General features: G+C 45.3%; 1 protein-coding gene across 12 annotated transcripts in view; it reads left to right on the forward strand.

The window, feature by feature from the left end:
* The window catches only part of ATP8A2 (ATPase phospholipid transporting 8A2), a 641,066-nt gene that overhangs the window by 445,662 nt on the left and 180,242 nt on the right, over window positions 1-15,162 (forward strand). For all 12 annotated transcript variants that reach the window (XM_045459237.1, XM_045459162.1, XM_045459073.1 and 9 more), the window contains one exon: window positions 699-777. In XM_045459237.1, coding sequence (XP_045315193.1) covers window positions 699-777 — 79 coding nt within the window. The remainder of the gene's footprint in view (window positions 1-698; window positions 778-15,162) is intronic.

Consider the following 15,162-nt stretch of genomic DNA (forward strand, 5'->3'; position numbering starts at 1 on the left):
CAAACTATAGGACAGTCCCCGGAACAATCTGTAGATGTTTGAATAAACTCAAGCTCGTGTCAGTATGGTAGTTCGGTCATCTCAGTAGTTAAAGAGATCCTCGAAACGCATTTATGAAACTCTGGCTTGGAAGAAACTAAACGTCGCGTTCTCTTGTTTGACCTTTCAAGTGTTAAAGAGTTTTAAACGTGCATGATACTAACCAAACTCCTAGAAGTGAGCAAGTTGCATGGGAGGGATTTCAAAAAGCAAAACAAAACAGTGAGAGCGCCGTGTAGGAATCCACATTTAAGGCGTTTTCAGTGTTTTCAGAACATTTCTGTCTCTTGTTAACAATTTTGACCTAATACCCTTCTCTTTCTAGATGATTGTAAAATTGTGTTGTCTTTTTTATGATTATTTAAAAAAAAGGATTATAATTCATTGTTTTGGATGTGGACAGATTGTATATTGCTCTATGTATATGGCCATATACATTCAGGTCTTTGTAGTAAGGTGATATTATCTGGAGATCGTCCAGTCATTTGTACGTAAAAATGAGGAAATAGGTATTTTTTTTTTTAACTTCAAGAATAATACGGTGCTTCTGCGGCGACGCAGCACCCTGCCAGCATCCTTCACAAAGAGCCGTCTGTTGAGTTGCACAGAGGTCAAGAGTTGTGGGCAGCTCCTGACTCCCTTGGTTTGTTTTCCCTTAGGTTTTCTGGGGTCACTGCATCAACGCCTTGGTCCACTCCCTCATCCTCTTCTGGTTTCCCATGAAGGCGCTGGAGCATGGTAACAGCTTCATGACCTCAACTGTCAGCAAGTAGCTCTGCGGTCCCCCTGGTGCCAGTTGTTCACGATTTTTCCCCCCCGGTTCTGCAGAGCTAGAGATCACAAGAACACATTTTAGAAGAAAAACATACCTAAAATCTAATGAGAGCGAGGGCTCAGGTTTATAGCTTGTAGGTTTCATCCATTCTGGCTCCGAGAGCCCGTTTTCTTTCCAGTTGCCTGGAGAGTTTAAATGCTAGGAATTCTAAACTTTATTTTTAATAACCGTTTGAGGCGAGGATCTCGAAGCAAAGCACGGCACTGTAATGAAACATCGATGCCTCCCGTCCACGAGTTTGACATTTTCGGTTAATTACTTGGGCTTTCGTTTTCCACCCTCGCGGACCTATATGCAGAGCAACTCAAATCTCGTGAGAGCCTAACCTCACACCCCATTTCCTGAAAGAGTTGCCTTTCCTTGACATACACGTTTCAAGCAAACTGTTAAGGTTTGAGGACTGATTCTCTCGACTGGGTTTAGTCCTCCCTCCAGCTGGAAGAGGGCATGTGAGAAATGCAGCTGACTCAATATATCCAAAATGTTTCCTCCTAAGGAGAGACACATCTTTTAGTCCCAGAAAAGGAAAATGTATCATGAGAATGCTTCTCTAATCCCCCGGGGAAAAATTACTCCACATGTTGACTAGACAAGGCCTTTTATTGTTCAGGGAACCAAAGAATATAAAGCCTACAAGCCTCTTTGTTTCTGTGTCAATGTGTTTTGTGCTTCAAACAGAAATGATTCATCCTCGCTGATAGTCTTTAGCCTATTAAATACTGACAGTTGGAGAAAATGCATGCACAGCCAATTTATTATGCCCTATGACCTGTTCTCTGAGTCTCATCAGACCTCCTTGTCCTGGAAGGGTCCCTAAGTCTCCAGATCAGAAAATAAAATGTCCTGCTTCTAGACCCACCCCCACAAGGGACATTCTAGCAGAATCGTGTCCTTTTAACTCTAAAGCTTTCCTGTGATTCATTTTTACTCAGAGTAGATCTTCACATATTTTGAATGAGCAGGGATTCCAAAGAGTGCTGAATGTGGTTTGTTGTAGAAGCCCTGCCAATTTGGTGATAGAAGCAGCCATCACTGTGTCAGGACGGACTGGCAATGGGAAGCAATGGGAACAATTTGGGGGGGGGGGGGGCGCCTGGGTGGCTCAGTTGGTCAAGCATCCGACCCTTGATTTGGGCTCAGGTCATGACCTTGCGGTTTGTGAGATCGAGCCCCACGTCAGGCTCTGAACGGACAGCATGGGGCCTACTTGGGATTCCCTTTCTCCCTCCCTCCCTCTGCCCCTCCTCTCTCTCTCTCTCTCTCTCTCTCTCTCTCTCTCTCTCTCTCTCTCTCTCAAAATAAATAAATAGTAAAAACAAACAAGCAAACAATTTTGGCAGTTGTCCCCTTGGCCCACACGCAGGGAGACACAGGGAATGGTGTGGACTGAGCACAAAATAAATAAACAGTAAAAACAAACAAGCAAACAATTTTGGCAGTTGTCCCCTTGGCCCACACGCAGGGAGACACAGGGAATGGTGTGGACTGAGCACAATGGCTATCTCCAGGCCCCTTCCCCTTCTTATCGAGACGTTGCACTCTGGTCCTAACTCCAAAGTGCTTGCCTTGGGACTCTCAGAAGGTTTGCAAGATGGTCATTTGCTTTTCTGCTTCCAAAAGAACTAATGTGGCCCATTCTGCGGTAGGGGCAGGGGTTTTCCAATCCTAGAGTTATGATTATGTGCTTTGAGCTTGTGGCTTGTGGTTTGTGGCAGAATTGTTACAGTCAAGCTATAGTCCATTATGTAGATCTATTCGTTCACCTCATGCAGCCTGTGTTGAAAAGCAGACAGACTCCCGAAAAGTTACTTTACCTGAGAGATAACACCAGATGAATTTCAGGTTTGTTTCTGCCACCCTGTCTGCTTCCCTCAAATTTGGCAATTTGCCTAACAGCCAGCCAATAACATGAGTTTTTCCAGTTTGTGTTATCATCACCAATGCCATCATTTCATTGTGTTCAGTAAGCCTGCAGCATGGGGTTTTCTTTTCATTGTGTTGTAAACATTAACCTATTGAGTGAACCTGTGTAAGACAAAATAAATTGCAGATATTAAGTATGTTTGGCAGAGAATTGTAGGAGACCATTGGAGTTCTTGTTCATCAGTTGACTTCCTCTAACAAATGAATATTTTAGAATGAATTTCTTAATTCTCACGATTAATGGGTAGCAAAAATGGTTGTACTGTTGCTGTTTAACCTCATTCCCGTGATGCTGACGTCCAAGGCACTGTGGTGGATGATGAGGGTGACAGGTAAATAAATCAACATGGGTCTTACCATCAAAGAGTTTGTAGTCTGATAAGGGAGACTGGATTCACACGTGGAAGCTTCTAGTACAAAGTAGAATATTATTGCCTCAAGTAAAATACACCTGGCGTGCTATGGGATTTTAGAGGGCTGAGAGAGAAATGCCTTTCATTTGGAATTGCTAGTGACCTGTTAGAGAGGACATTTAGGTTTAGCCTGAAAGTCCAAGCAGGATCGAGACACGTAGGCATGGAAGGAAGACCGGATACAGTGGGGAATTTCAGGGCTGATGTGGAAAGCTTCGAGGAGCTGATCCCTTCAAGGGTAGAAGACCGGAAAAGGTTTGAGAAGGTGGGTGAAAGCCGGACAGCACAGGGCTTTGCATGCGAGGTGAAGAAGTTGGGACTAAAGATGTTAAGTGAAGAGTCACGTAGAATTTAGATCAAGGAGAGTGTTATGATCAGAGCAATCTGGGGGGGGGGGGGGGGAGGGAACGAACGTGTGACGTCAGATAAGGTGAGTGGTAGGAGGAAAACCACTTGTGTCTCCAGGCATCGCAGGGAGCGTTTCAGCAGAGTTAAACCCAGGAAATGGGAATGTGTTTAAGGAGGAGGGAGCATGTGTTGAGAACTTCTGTATTCAGCAGAACCATGGCGTCTCTCTGATGTGCCCTGACCCTGAGAGTGTGCAGATATGAATTCCGCCTCTCTTACCCTCTGGCGTCTTGCAGAAGGTGGGAGCCGATGACCCGCAAGCACGTATGGAACTGCTGAATGGCCAGAGTGCTGAGTGCTACGGGGACACAGCCTAGTCTAGTGGGTCGAGGAAAAGGCTTCTCCAAAGAAATGACCTCTATGTTTTTGAAAGTTGAGGAGGGGGTGGCCAAATGGGGCAGGGGAGGTGTGGGGGAAGGTGGGGAGAAAGAGCATCCCTGGCCCAACCAGGCAAGCACGCGAGCACCCGCACAGGCCGTGGACAGTATTTACCGGTGTGGGAGCCGGGGAGGGGGCGGGGACCTGGACTCCAGACTCTGTTCAGCCTCCGGTGAGCATTTCAGGATGCTGGACAGTGAATGTCGGTAACCACCCCTCCTTGTCTCCCGATCCTAATGCAACGATAATAGACCGAAGCACGTCTTCACGTATTTCCAGTGTTCCCTCCGGGGTCAGCAACAGCACCCACGATCGAGACAGCTACAGCCCAGAGGTGGCGGGAGTGGCTGGAAAGGAGGGCAGAGAGGTTAGGTGAGGGTCGCGTCACGAAAACCCGGGTGGGCACTTTTCTCGGTGAGGGGTTGGAGGTGAGAAAACTGCTGTGTAGAAAAACACATGAAGGTTGGCAGGAAGATGAGGGTTTTCTTTGGGCGTGGGTGCGGGTAGGGAGAGGAGAGTCAGTGGTGGAGATTCAGAAAGGTTGCAAGTTTGAGAAGATAGGGACTCTTGCCGGGATTACTGGTTCGTGTGTGCTGATTGGCAGTCTCAAATAGAAAGGAGTTCTCGTGACACTTTGAATTTCCGCTTAGAGCAATGTTATCACCCAACCCCCAAAGACACCTGATCTGAGACAAATTAAGGCACTTCCAAGGCAGCGCGGATCCTGATCTGACAGAGGAGTCCCTCCTTCTCCCCCAGGTCCTGCCTGAAGCTGTTCCTTGGACTCCTCCCCCCACCCAGGGCCTTAAAGGAGTTTTGCCTGACAGGCTAAGGTCCCTAGAGTATTTCATTCCTGTCATCGACACATGCTTCGTGGATTATGTCACAAAGACAGAGGATTTTACTAGGGAGTTCTCTGTCCACCATCCGTGAAGAGAGGCACAGGTACATACCAGTGTTGTTCACTCTGGGCACGTAGTTGTTGGGAAGGAGTATTTTTGAGAAGATGTGAGCAGGCCATTCATTCCTTAGAAAGGTTCCAGGAATCTTGCTTTGCTTATGTTTGCGTGGTTTTGGATGGACCTTTCAAAGCACTCCTTTGCTGATGGAGTTTGTGAGGACTCATTTCAAGTTTCAAAATAAAACTTTCCACTCCGGCAATTCAGCAAATCAGATTTCTTCCGACCATCACAGCCTTGCGCTCAGTCCCGTGGCCCATCTGCAGCTCCCACGCTTTGATGTGGAAAGCGATTCTAGGTTAAAACCAGAGATGCCACCTTTGCAGGGACTGAAATTCATCAAGACCCTTGGTGTCAGGCCACACTCAGGTTTTCCATTGGTGGATCCAGTCTGCATATTTGAGCAATCCTCCTTGAAGTGGAATGTGGCTATTGGCAAAAGAAAGCAAAATCAGGTTTGACTTACCAAAAGGAAATTTTCAGATTTTTCTTGATGAAATTTAAGAGGGGGGAGGGTGTGACGAGAAAGAGAATATACTTACCAGCTGAGAAAAATTCCTGAAACATTTCTCGATTCTTCACAGTCTACACCCTGGAAATCACTCCCACCCCTTTTCAGAAGGAAAAGTACCACAGGGATATTTATTCCACTGGTGTCATTAAGCAGCAAGGTCTTTTAAGATTTCTGGAAGAGGCTATTTTCTACTTTTTAATCAACATGCTGCCGGAAGATCAGTTTTACAAACTGTGCACACGTATACCATGAAACGTGACATGCTTCTCTGCCTGTGGCATCATCGGGCCGTTTTCGCTTGAACTATTGATGATCTACGCCCAGTACTGCAAAGTTGGCTCTGTCACGTAAATCCTAATGACTTGCCTCGCTTCCCCTTAAGCTGAGTGTGGGCAAGGCTGCCCTTGTTCTCTGGGCTCGCAACTTCTTAAACTCAACTATTCGTTCATTGAAAAGAAGGCGCTAAAGGAGTCTGTTCTCTGTGCCAGGCCAGCACCGGTTTCTGGGCATCCCGTAGGGAGCCAATATTGCTCTAATGTTCCCCTAACCTACCTGATGGCACTACATCCTGGACCAGTCAGGAGGGTGTTGCTACTGCAGTTTACCCACAAAGTTTATCCACAAAATGCTGTATTTGCTTCTTTAAAAATTCTTTTAAAGTTTGTTTATGAGAGAGGGAGAGAGGGGAGGAGTGGGGGAGGGTCAGAGAGAGAGGGAGAGAGAGAATCCCAAGCAGGCTCCACGCGGCCAGCACGGAGCCCAGTGTGGGGCTCAAACTCACATGCCTGAGCCAGAACCAAGAGTCTCGGACGCTCAGCCGACTGAGTCACCCGGGCACCCCCAAGACGCTGTATTTTCAAGTAAGGGATGTGAAACAAGAAGCCGATGTTTCGTTCCCCTTGAAGAGTCACGACTGTGCTGCGCACAGGTTTTAAAAGATCTACGACACGTGAGAAAGATCCAGGGATGAATGTCAGATGCTGAGTGGGACGGAAAGGGGACTGGTAACCCTCCATATGTCCTCTGCCAGCTGGACACTTCTGAGTGGCCAGGGTAGCGGAGGATGTTCATAAGACCCTGAAGCATGTACGCGAAGTGAATGGGACTTGCTCACTAAAATCTAGAAAAATGGAATGTGTTGGGAGCTTTTTAGATGTTTGTACAAATGAAACTACCGCTTCTAAATCTAAATAACTCATCACTAACCCAATCGTAATATACTGAAAATAAATCCAAGTCTCCAAATTCAAATTCAGAACATTTTTTTTTTTCCTGTTTGGGTCTGTTTTCAACCCAATGACCCATTGAGGGAAAGCTCAGACTTTGTCCTTTTATCTGTCGCACCGATGTTTGGAAACACAGAATTGGGCTGGAGGCTCATTGTTGTCATTCAGTTAAATATTTCTTATGTTCTTAAATATTCGCTGTCTCTTTTTAAAAGATATTTTTAAAGTTTTATTTATTTTGAGAGTTTATTTATGTATTTCTCGCGAGAGCGAGAGAGAGAGACAGCACAAGTGGGGGAGGGGCAGAAAGAGTGGAGAGAGAGAGAATCCCAAGCAGGCTCCACGCTGACGGCATAGAGCCCCACGCAGGGCTCGAACCCACAAACTGCCAGGTCGTGACCTGAGCTGAAATCAGGAGTTGGACGATTAACCAACCAGGCCACTCAGGTGCCCCTCAGTGTCCCTTCTAATAAACCCTGTGTTACATGTATTTGAAACAGTTGGGTTTGGTGTAATGCTTGTAAGAAGTGTGAGCCAGAGTCCCAGATTTCACAAACCCTTATAACTTTATCAGGATGTTGAATTGAAGTGTGTTAGCAAGGGTGGGAATAGACTGTAACAACCCCCAGATCTTAGAGGCGTAGCCCATTAAAAGCTTATTTCTTAGGCGTGTCACCATCAAATGGAGGAGTGCATTGGGCATATTTTCTTTTCTTTGATTTTTTTTTGTTTATTTATGAGGGAGAGGGAAAGTGTGCATGCACAAACAGGGGAGGGGCAGAGAGAGAGAGAGAGGGAGAGAGAGAGAGGATCTGAAGTGGGCTCTGTGCTGACAGCAGAGAGCCTGACGCAGGGCTCAGACTCCAGAACCATGAGGTCATGACCTGAGCCGAAGTCAGGCGCTTAACCAACTGAGCCACCCAGGCACGCTGAGCATATTTTCTCATTTTCCATGCTTTTGATGCTCTGATGACTGGGGCCTTGATCCTGAAGAGACCATCCTTCCCAGGGCTACCTAATTCCTAGAGAGAGCAAAGGACTCCCTTGCAACAATGTCTCTGATACTCAGATCAACCAGTTCGGAGCCGACACCCCCAACCATCTAATCTATTAACTTTCACATACCAAGCAATATTCTCCCTGCCCTGAATCACCCCGGGGCCAGATACCAAACAACTAGGGATCACCCCTGTAACCCAGAGTCTGCTGAAATTATTCACACCATCCAATCCTAAGCTTACACGGCATACCTGCCCCGCCTTGCCCATTCCATCCCCCAAAAACCCCAGTAAAGGCTCTGGGCCGTGCTCTCCCCTTTCGTCGTCTTCCTCCTGACTGACCCTGGTGCTTCCCCGTGTGGCCCTGCGTGGCATCCATGGCTCCTGTGTCTAGGGATCTGTAAGCATGAACTTCCTTCACGACATCGTTTCCATGTCTGCATATCTTACCATACCTCATTAAAACAAATTCTGGGCGCGTTTCAATGCAAGGGGGCAAGGGGACTCCACATCATGACCCCTGAGTTCACCCTCAGCCTTAACATCGGCAGGGCAGAGAGCCAGGAGAGGGAGTGGTTTCTCCTGACCATCTCTGGCATCTCCTGCTCATGTGTGATTGGCACAGACTAGTCACAGGGTCCTCCCTAGGTATGAGGGGCTAGGGAGTGCTATTTAGCTGTGCACCCGAGAATAAGGCACAAGTCTGTGGCCTTTGACTTTGACATTCAAGTTTGCTTTCCATCGTTTTTACCACCTTTTTTTTTCTTAACTACCTTTTTGAAATCCATTTTTAGTAAACAACAGTGAAAAACACATTAAAATTTGAGTTTCATCCTTAACTTTCTCCATCAGTAACGGCAGTAGAGAGGAGAAAATCCAGCAAAAGGCTTATATAACCAGGAACTCAACCCAGCACTGGTTATGAATGTAATTATAATCACTAACACTTGTATAAACTCTACCTTCTGTAAACTCTTTACAATATTTTATACCACTCTTTACCGAGAAAGGAAAAAATAAATTTTCTCTTCACGAATACATAGCATTGGAAGCAGAAAAGAATAGTTTCAATCACAGAGCCGGCAGTCAAGGTATTTGAGCAGGGTGAGTTCTGAAAGTTTGTAAATTAGTGAGTTGACATTTGAGATACATCTTCACTTTCAATACTGTACTAATCTAGTAGTACCTGGTTGGGGAGTACCTCCTTGAAACCTCTAGAGTCTTAAGAGGCCCAAAGAGCAAGATGGGGTAAAGATACCCTGTTAATATTCTGGAATAAGGGCTCCTGGAAGTTCTGAAGCCAAAGGGCGGGGAGAGGGAAAGCAAGAGAAACTTGGCATCCGATCTTCAGCCAAAATTCTTGGCAGGTGCCTTGTCGTCAAGGGAATGGTGCCCCCCACCTCCGTTCTCCCTACTGAGTCTTAATGTACGTGAGGTGCCTGAGATTTCTAATTCAGGTGTTCTACAGATTCTTACGACATTAAAAATGCACATATAAATTCACCATCTGTTTTCTTGATTATTAAATCCTGTCTTCCCTGACTGTACAGGACCGTGCTATAACTTTGTCTTCAGATTTTGCTTTTTGTCAGAGCCATTTCTGGATACGTTCTTGTGGTTTAATGATGTAATGCTTTTAACAAGCTTTTAATTGAAATGGCATCTTTATAAAATGTCACCAACCTAGCCCTTTGGAATACTCTGAAGTAAGTTCCTTGATCATTCTGTCTGCTTAGAAAATGAGACATACTTTTCTTACAAATCACGGGTTTTCCCACAAATATTTTCAAAGAGGTTCTTGCATGCAGCATTTCTGGTCTGTCGCTACTAATGTGGAGAGTCTGTGTGGTTTTGTCTCAACGGTCCACCATAGTCTGTTTTAGTGACTATTTCTAAACCACACTTGGCTGATCGTACACTACGTTGGCCCCTGGATCCGACCAGATAGTGCAAATAATGTCAGTCTGGAAGAACAGTGTCACCCACTGCTGTGGGCCAATGGATCCTGAAGCCCCAGTGTGATATCGGCCTTTAAGAGAATGTGCTATCTCTACCCGGGACAGTGGCTCCAACTCTGTCACTTACGTTTAACCCTTTCGATGCATACAGTAAACCCCATCGTTCTAGTAGGCTTTATGTCACATGTAGCCACAGTAAAATCATTCTAAATTTTTCCTCTTCTTTTAGGTCCTCCACTCTATGGAAATCTTCTGATGGGTTTTGGAGAGAGGCGAGCATCGCCTCTCTCATTTCATCTCTCACCCGGGTGAATTTGATCCCCGGTTTGCAAAAGGCTGACTGGTCCCAGTTTAGTTACATGCCAGCTGTTCTGGTGCCGTAGGGAGCCGAATCCTTCTTGCTGCCACCCCTGCTCGGCTAAGCCTTTGTGTGCTGATAATGATGGCTCTCTGGTGGGAAGTACACCGCCGTCCTGCTGGTGAAGATAGGGAAACAAAGGTTTGGTGAGATTACATCCCTCCGCGTGCGCTCTTGACGGATCTCTCGTGTTAGGGACCTTTTGAGAGCCTTGCGTGGTTCGGGCCCTGCCCACCTCATCATTCCGGTGCACGCCATCGTGGCCCCACGCCCACCCTGCACGGCTCACCCCTCACCCCCCTGGGCGGGAGTCTGCCTCCGTGCCCCTCTGCAGGCTCATTTCCTTTTGCCCTTTCCCCTCTCACCGTCCCCTTCCTCCCAAATAGCCATCCACCCCACCCCATGCTGCTCTGCCTGAAGTGGTGTTCTCACCGCCATTTCCACAGACGCTGGCCAAATGATGTTCTGAAGGCTGGCCTGGGGACCTCGACCACTCACCTGGGTTTGGGGGTTACTTTTTCCCTTTAAAAAAAATCACTGGAGATGTTAAATATCTGACCGAAATAAAAACAGCCAAACGACAGGAAAGATGTTTTCCTGAGTGGGTTGTTGGAGTCCTAACAGTGCTATTCGGTTTCAGCAACGTGGGAAGAAATAGTTTGTCAGCAGCGTGCTTCAGGAATAAACCAGTCGAAATGGGCTTTTCCACCCTCGAGTTATCAGCAAGCCATAGCTCATTGATGCGTTCATTCGCAAATGATTTCTTAGGACTTCTCGTCTCTTCTTCAGTACGTTATTGGCAAGATTTAACAAAGAACAATGCCCACAGGTATTTGCCTCTAATGCGGTTGAAATAAAACCCGGATGGGAACGATCCATTCCATGGGAATTTCCCCAGCAGGGTGTGCAGAGCAGTGTCTTGTGACTTATCTAAAGGATGCTATCTTCTTTGAGGCTTTTGGTGTGTCCCAGAATTCTCCAGTTGGCTTAGGAGTTTCTCCTTCAAGGAATAAATTATTCCCAGATGGTAATCCATTTTGACCGAGGCGGGAGATACTGCTTCCTCGGAAAACGAAGATGCACGCTGACTTATCCTTCCAAACTAATGAACACAAATAGAAGGTTTATCCTGTCTCGTCTAAAAGTCACTTTCAGTGTATTCAGATCACCTCAGGTATAAACATTTAATGCCAGGCAGCATTTCACTTCCTTGACGGTGGAAATTAATGCATCACCAGACTCTGGAAGCTACAGTTGGAAAATGTCTTTGAGTTTTCCCTCTTTTTCTCTCCGCGCCGCTTTGCCAGCAGAGCGTTGAGTAGTCCTAAGGGGCTCCATGGAGGCGCCGTCCTCGTAAGTGAGCTCTCAGTCCTACAGGTAATCGCAGTCCGCCCCCGTTTAAAGGCCATCAGGCATCGGGTGTTGCATGCTTTGTGCGGAAGTCTCCCACTGTTTGTGCCCATCGGTCGGGGGAACGGTTGGGTGTCACTGCATTCTTTCCACAGTCTGACTGGAGAGAAGAGGGTTCTCCCAGGTGAGGCACTGCTTCAGAGTCTATTCTGTATACTTCTGGGTATTTCCAGTTCCTCTTTTGCCTGACTTCCAACGCTGTGGTTCTCAGTCTGGACGATTTTGTCCCCGGGGGACTTTTGGCAACGGCTGGAGAAAGTTTCCATTGTCAGCTAGTGACTGGGTGCTCCTGGCATCCAGACAAGCCGCCAAACATCCTGCGATGCACAGGACAGTCCCGCGCAACTAAGAATTACCTGGAAAAATGTCAGTAGTGAGTGCCAAGGTTGAGAAACTTGGGACTGATGCAGTGCGCACCCTAACTCAGGTTTCGGGGGTTTACTGCTGCTCCCCAGGTTTGCACATCCGTTTACTTCCATATGTGGCCCAGAATTCCTGTCCTAAGAATCTAATTTTCTGTCCTCCTCAATTCTCTCCTGAAAGTTCTTCCCGTTAGGTGCTGGTACTTCAAAGGAGTCCTTTTTAATGTTTTCCCTCTTAAAATTGTTTCCTTTTATTCTCTGGGATCCATTTTTCTAGCTCAGTAAGGAAAACAAACTTATTTGCAGTTTGTTGCAAAGTGGGGGATCTTTTTCATGTCACTTCTCTTTGCTGCCCTAGTTTCCTCATCTGAAACATGAAGGTAATAATATTATTTCCTGCAGTCATTAGAATATCAAAGGAGTATCACATATGTTAGTATTACGTATTAGTAACACTAATAATTAGGCATTACTGTTACGTATATTGGCAAGCATACGAATATATGTAAAGTGCTCAAAACCATGCCGGTCATATAGTGGGTAACATGTTCTCTCTTTTCATTGCAGAATTTCTTACCATGCTTTACAATGTTCTCTTTATGTCTATAAAATATGAAACACGTTCTAAGCCCTTCATGTTAGACCAATGCTTTGAATGTTTAATTTCTTTTAGTACGTGAATCAGCCAACATTTGAAACACTAGTACTAAAAGGAAATTCAAAGAGTTGTCGAACCATAATTGTGAACTTTGATTTTCAGTTTGGTCTCACACCTCTTCTAACTTTTCCATCTGGTCGGCATGGACTCTGAACTCCGTTAGGGCTTAGTGTAGGTTGAACTTCAGGGACCTTGGGTCTTTGTTGGCCATTCATTTACCCGAAGACTGCGACAAGGAAATCCACCTTGACCTAAATTGAACAGGAAGAAGCTCTGAAACTCTCCAGTTTCTACCATTACCTACCTGGGGCTGATGTAGCACCTAAGAATGCAGACCTTATAGTCTTTGAATTTCTATCTTAGAGGAATCTGGGTGACAATTCAATCATCATCATCGGTATCTGGTATAAAACCCCCGGCTTATAGATGGGGAAACTGAGACTTAGAAGCTAACATTTTAAAGAACATAAATAACAGCAGAGCTGGAACAAGAGAGCGGGGCCATTTGGTCTTCTAATGCTCATTGCTGGGATTTTTTTTCCCACTAACCTTGACTCCCTTCTCACCACCTCATTTTTCTCAACATGCTTTTGTTTCTCCCTCAATAGCATTATGTGTCTTTGCTATCTGTTCTTCCTACTGTGACTTTAAGATGTTGACCACTTGGAGGGGGTGGGGTGCGTGTCTGGGTGGCTCAGTCGGTTGAGTATCCACTTCTTGATTTTGGCTCAGGTCATGATCTAGCAGTTCGTGGGATTGAGCCGTGAGTCCGTCTCTGTGCCGACAGCATGGAGCCTGCCTGGGATTTTCTCTCTCTCTCTCTCTCTCTCTCTCTCTCTCCCCCCCTCCCTGCTGCTTGCATTCTCTCTCTCTCAAAATAAATAAACATTTAAAAACAAAGGAGGGAAGGAAGGGGGAAAATACTGATCACTTGGTACCAAATTTTAATGTGTCACTCGTTTTATCAGTATTCCTACATTAATATGACCAGAACCAGTGTTCTCCATGTCAAGTAAATGATATCACCGTTGGCCTAGGTACTCAGGCAAAAACCTGAAATCACCCTTGATTCCTCATGTTTTTTTCCACCCCACCAAGTCCTAAATCCTGTCATTTATACCTTCAAAATATGTGCCAATTCCTATAGCTTCTTTCCACCTCCAACATAACCACTCTGGCCTGCAATGTCCAATAGAACTTTCTGGACAGTAGTGACGCTCTGTATTCCCTTCTGTCCGACATAGCAATCACTAGCCACCTGCGACCATTGAGCATTTGAAATGTAGCTAAGTGTATCCGAAGAACTGAATTGTTTTTAATAACAGCTTTTCAATACATAATTTACCTACAATTCACCCAAATGCTATGGTGTTTAATATATTCAAATAGTTGTGCAACTGTCACCGTAAGCAATGTTTGAGCATTTTAACCTCCCCCAAAAGAAACCCCATACCTGTGAGCAGTTCCTTTTCTTTTACCCCCCTAAAAAACCCACCTCCTGTCAGTCACTAATCTACTTCCTGTCCCTATAGACCGGCCCATTCTGAACAGCTCAGGAAGTACAATCCTACAACAGATGGCCTTTTGTGACTGGCTTCTTTCACTTAGCACGAGATTTTCAAGGTTCACCCACGTTATAGCATATTTCAGTAGTTTATTCCTATTTATTGCCCAATAATAGAATAGTAGGTGTTTTGACATTTTTCCTTCCTTTTAATGAAATTCTGCCTAAGTTTCAAGTCTCTCCCCTACACTTCGAGATCATTCCTTTGTAAGTCTGTGGCCATCCCTCTGTGGATAACTCCTATGTTCCCCAACAGCCGTCCCTTAGTTTAGGTGTCTATAATGCAGCCCATAATGTCACTTTACAGTTCATCTTCCCTTATATCCACAAATTTACCTATCTAGAATCAGGAGAAAGGCAATGCCCTGGAGCTTGGTGTAGGGCCCCACGAGCCCCAGATTCTGCCTATGATGCTACTCAACCATTTTGGTGTTTTAGGAAACTGGACAGATCTTGAATCTTTCATGAGAGTCAGATTCCTCAAAGCAGATGTGTAAATCAGCAAGCCCAAATATGTATGGCAGCCACTGGGTTGGAAATTTGGACACAAAAATCCCTATATACTTGGCCTGTAGGCCACAGATCTAAATTTGAGTATAGAAGGACATAAGAGGAGATTGGCAGTGGCATCCAAAGAAACCATTCCTGATGTTGAAACAGCCTTCAACCCCTCAGGATAATAACCAGACTTTTTACAGCAGGCAAGTTAGACAGTTCTATTAGAGTTCAGCCTCACTGATTGTTTTATCCATTGTGATAGTCATCCCTGAAAAGAAAAAAAGTGGAACAGATTTTTAAAAAATTGAAGCTTCAAAACCCTCGTTGTATTTTCTAGATGTCTCTCGTTGGATTGTTCACATTCCTCCAATTGATAGACTTCATGCGGCTGCATATGAGAACATGAGTAGTGAATTCTGAGTTCAGTAATCATGAATTGATTTGTATTCATGTAATTATCTTCCTTTATTGGCCTGTAATTCCAACTTAGCAGAAATTAAAAATGCAGAGTAAGAGAACACTCAAAAAAGTCTAATGCTGGCGTTCAAAAAGATAGACTATTATGTCCTTACTCTTCCCTGTGTTTAACCCAACAAAGGGACATTTTAATCTTTATAAAAATATAAATGTCAGTGTAGTTCAAGTGTTTGGTTCAGTATGT

This window comes from Leopardus geoffroyi, chromosome A1 (genome assembly GCF_018350155.1).
Source record: "Leopardus geoffroyi isolate Oge1 chromosome A1, O.geoffroyi_Oge1_pat1.0, whole genome shotgun sequence".
Classification (NCBI taxonomy): Eukaryota; Metazoa; Chordata; class Mammalia; order Carnivora; family Felidae; genus Leopardus; species Leopardus geoffroyi.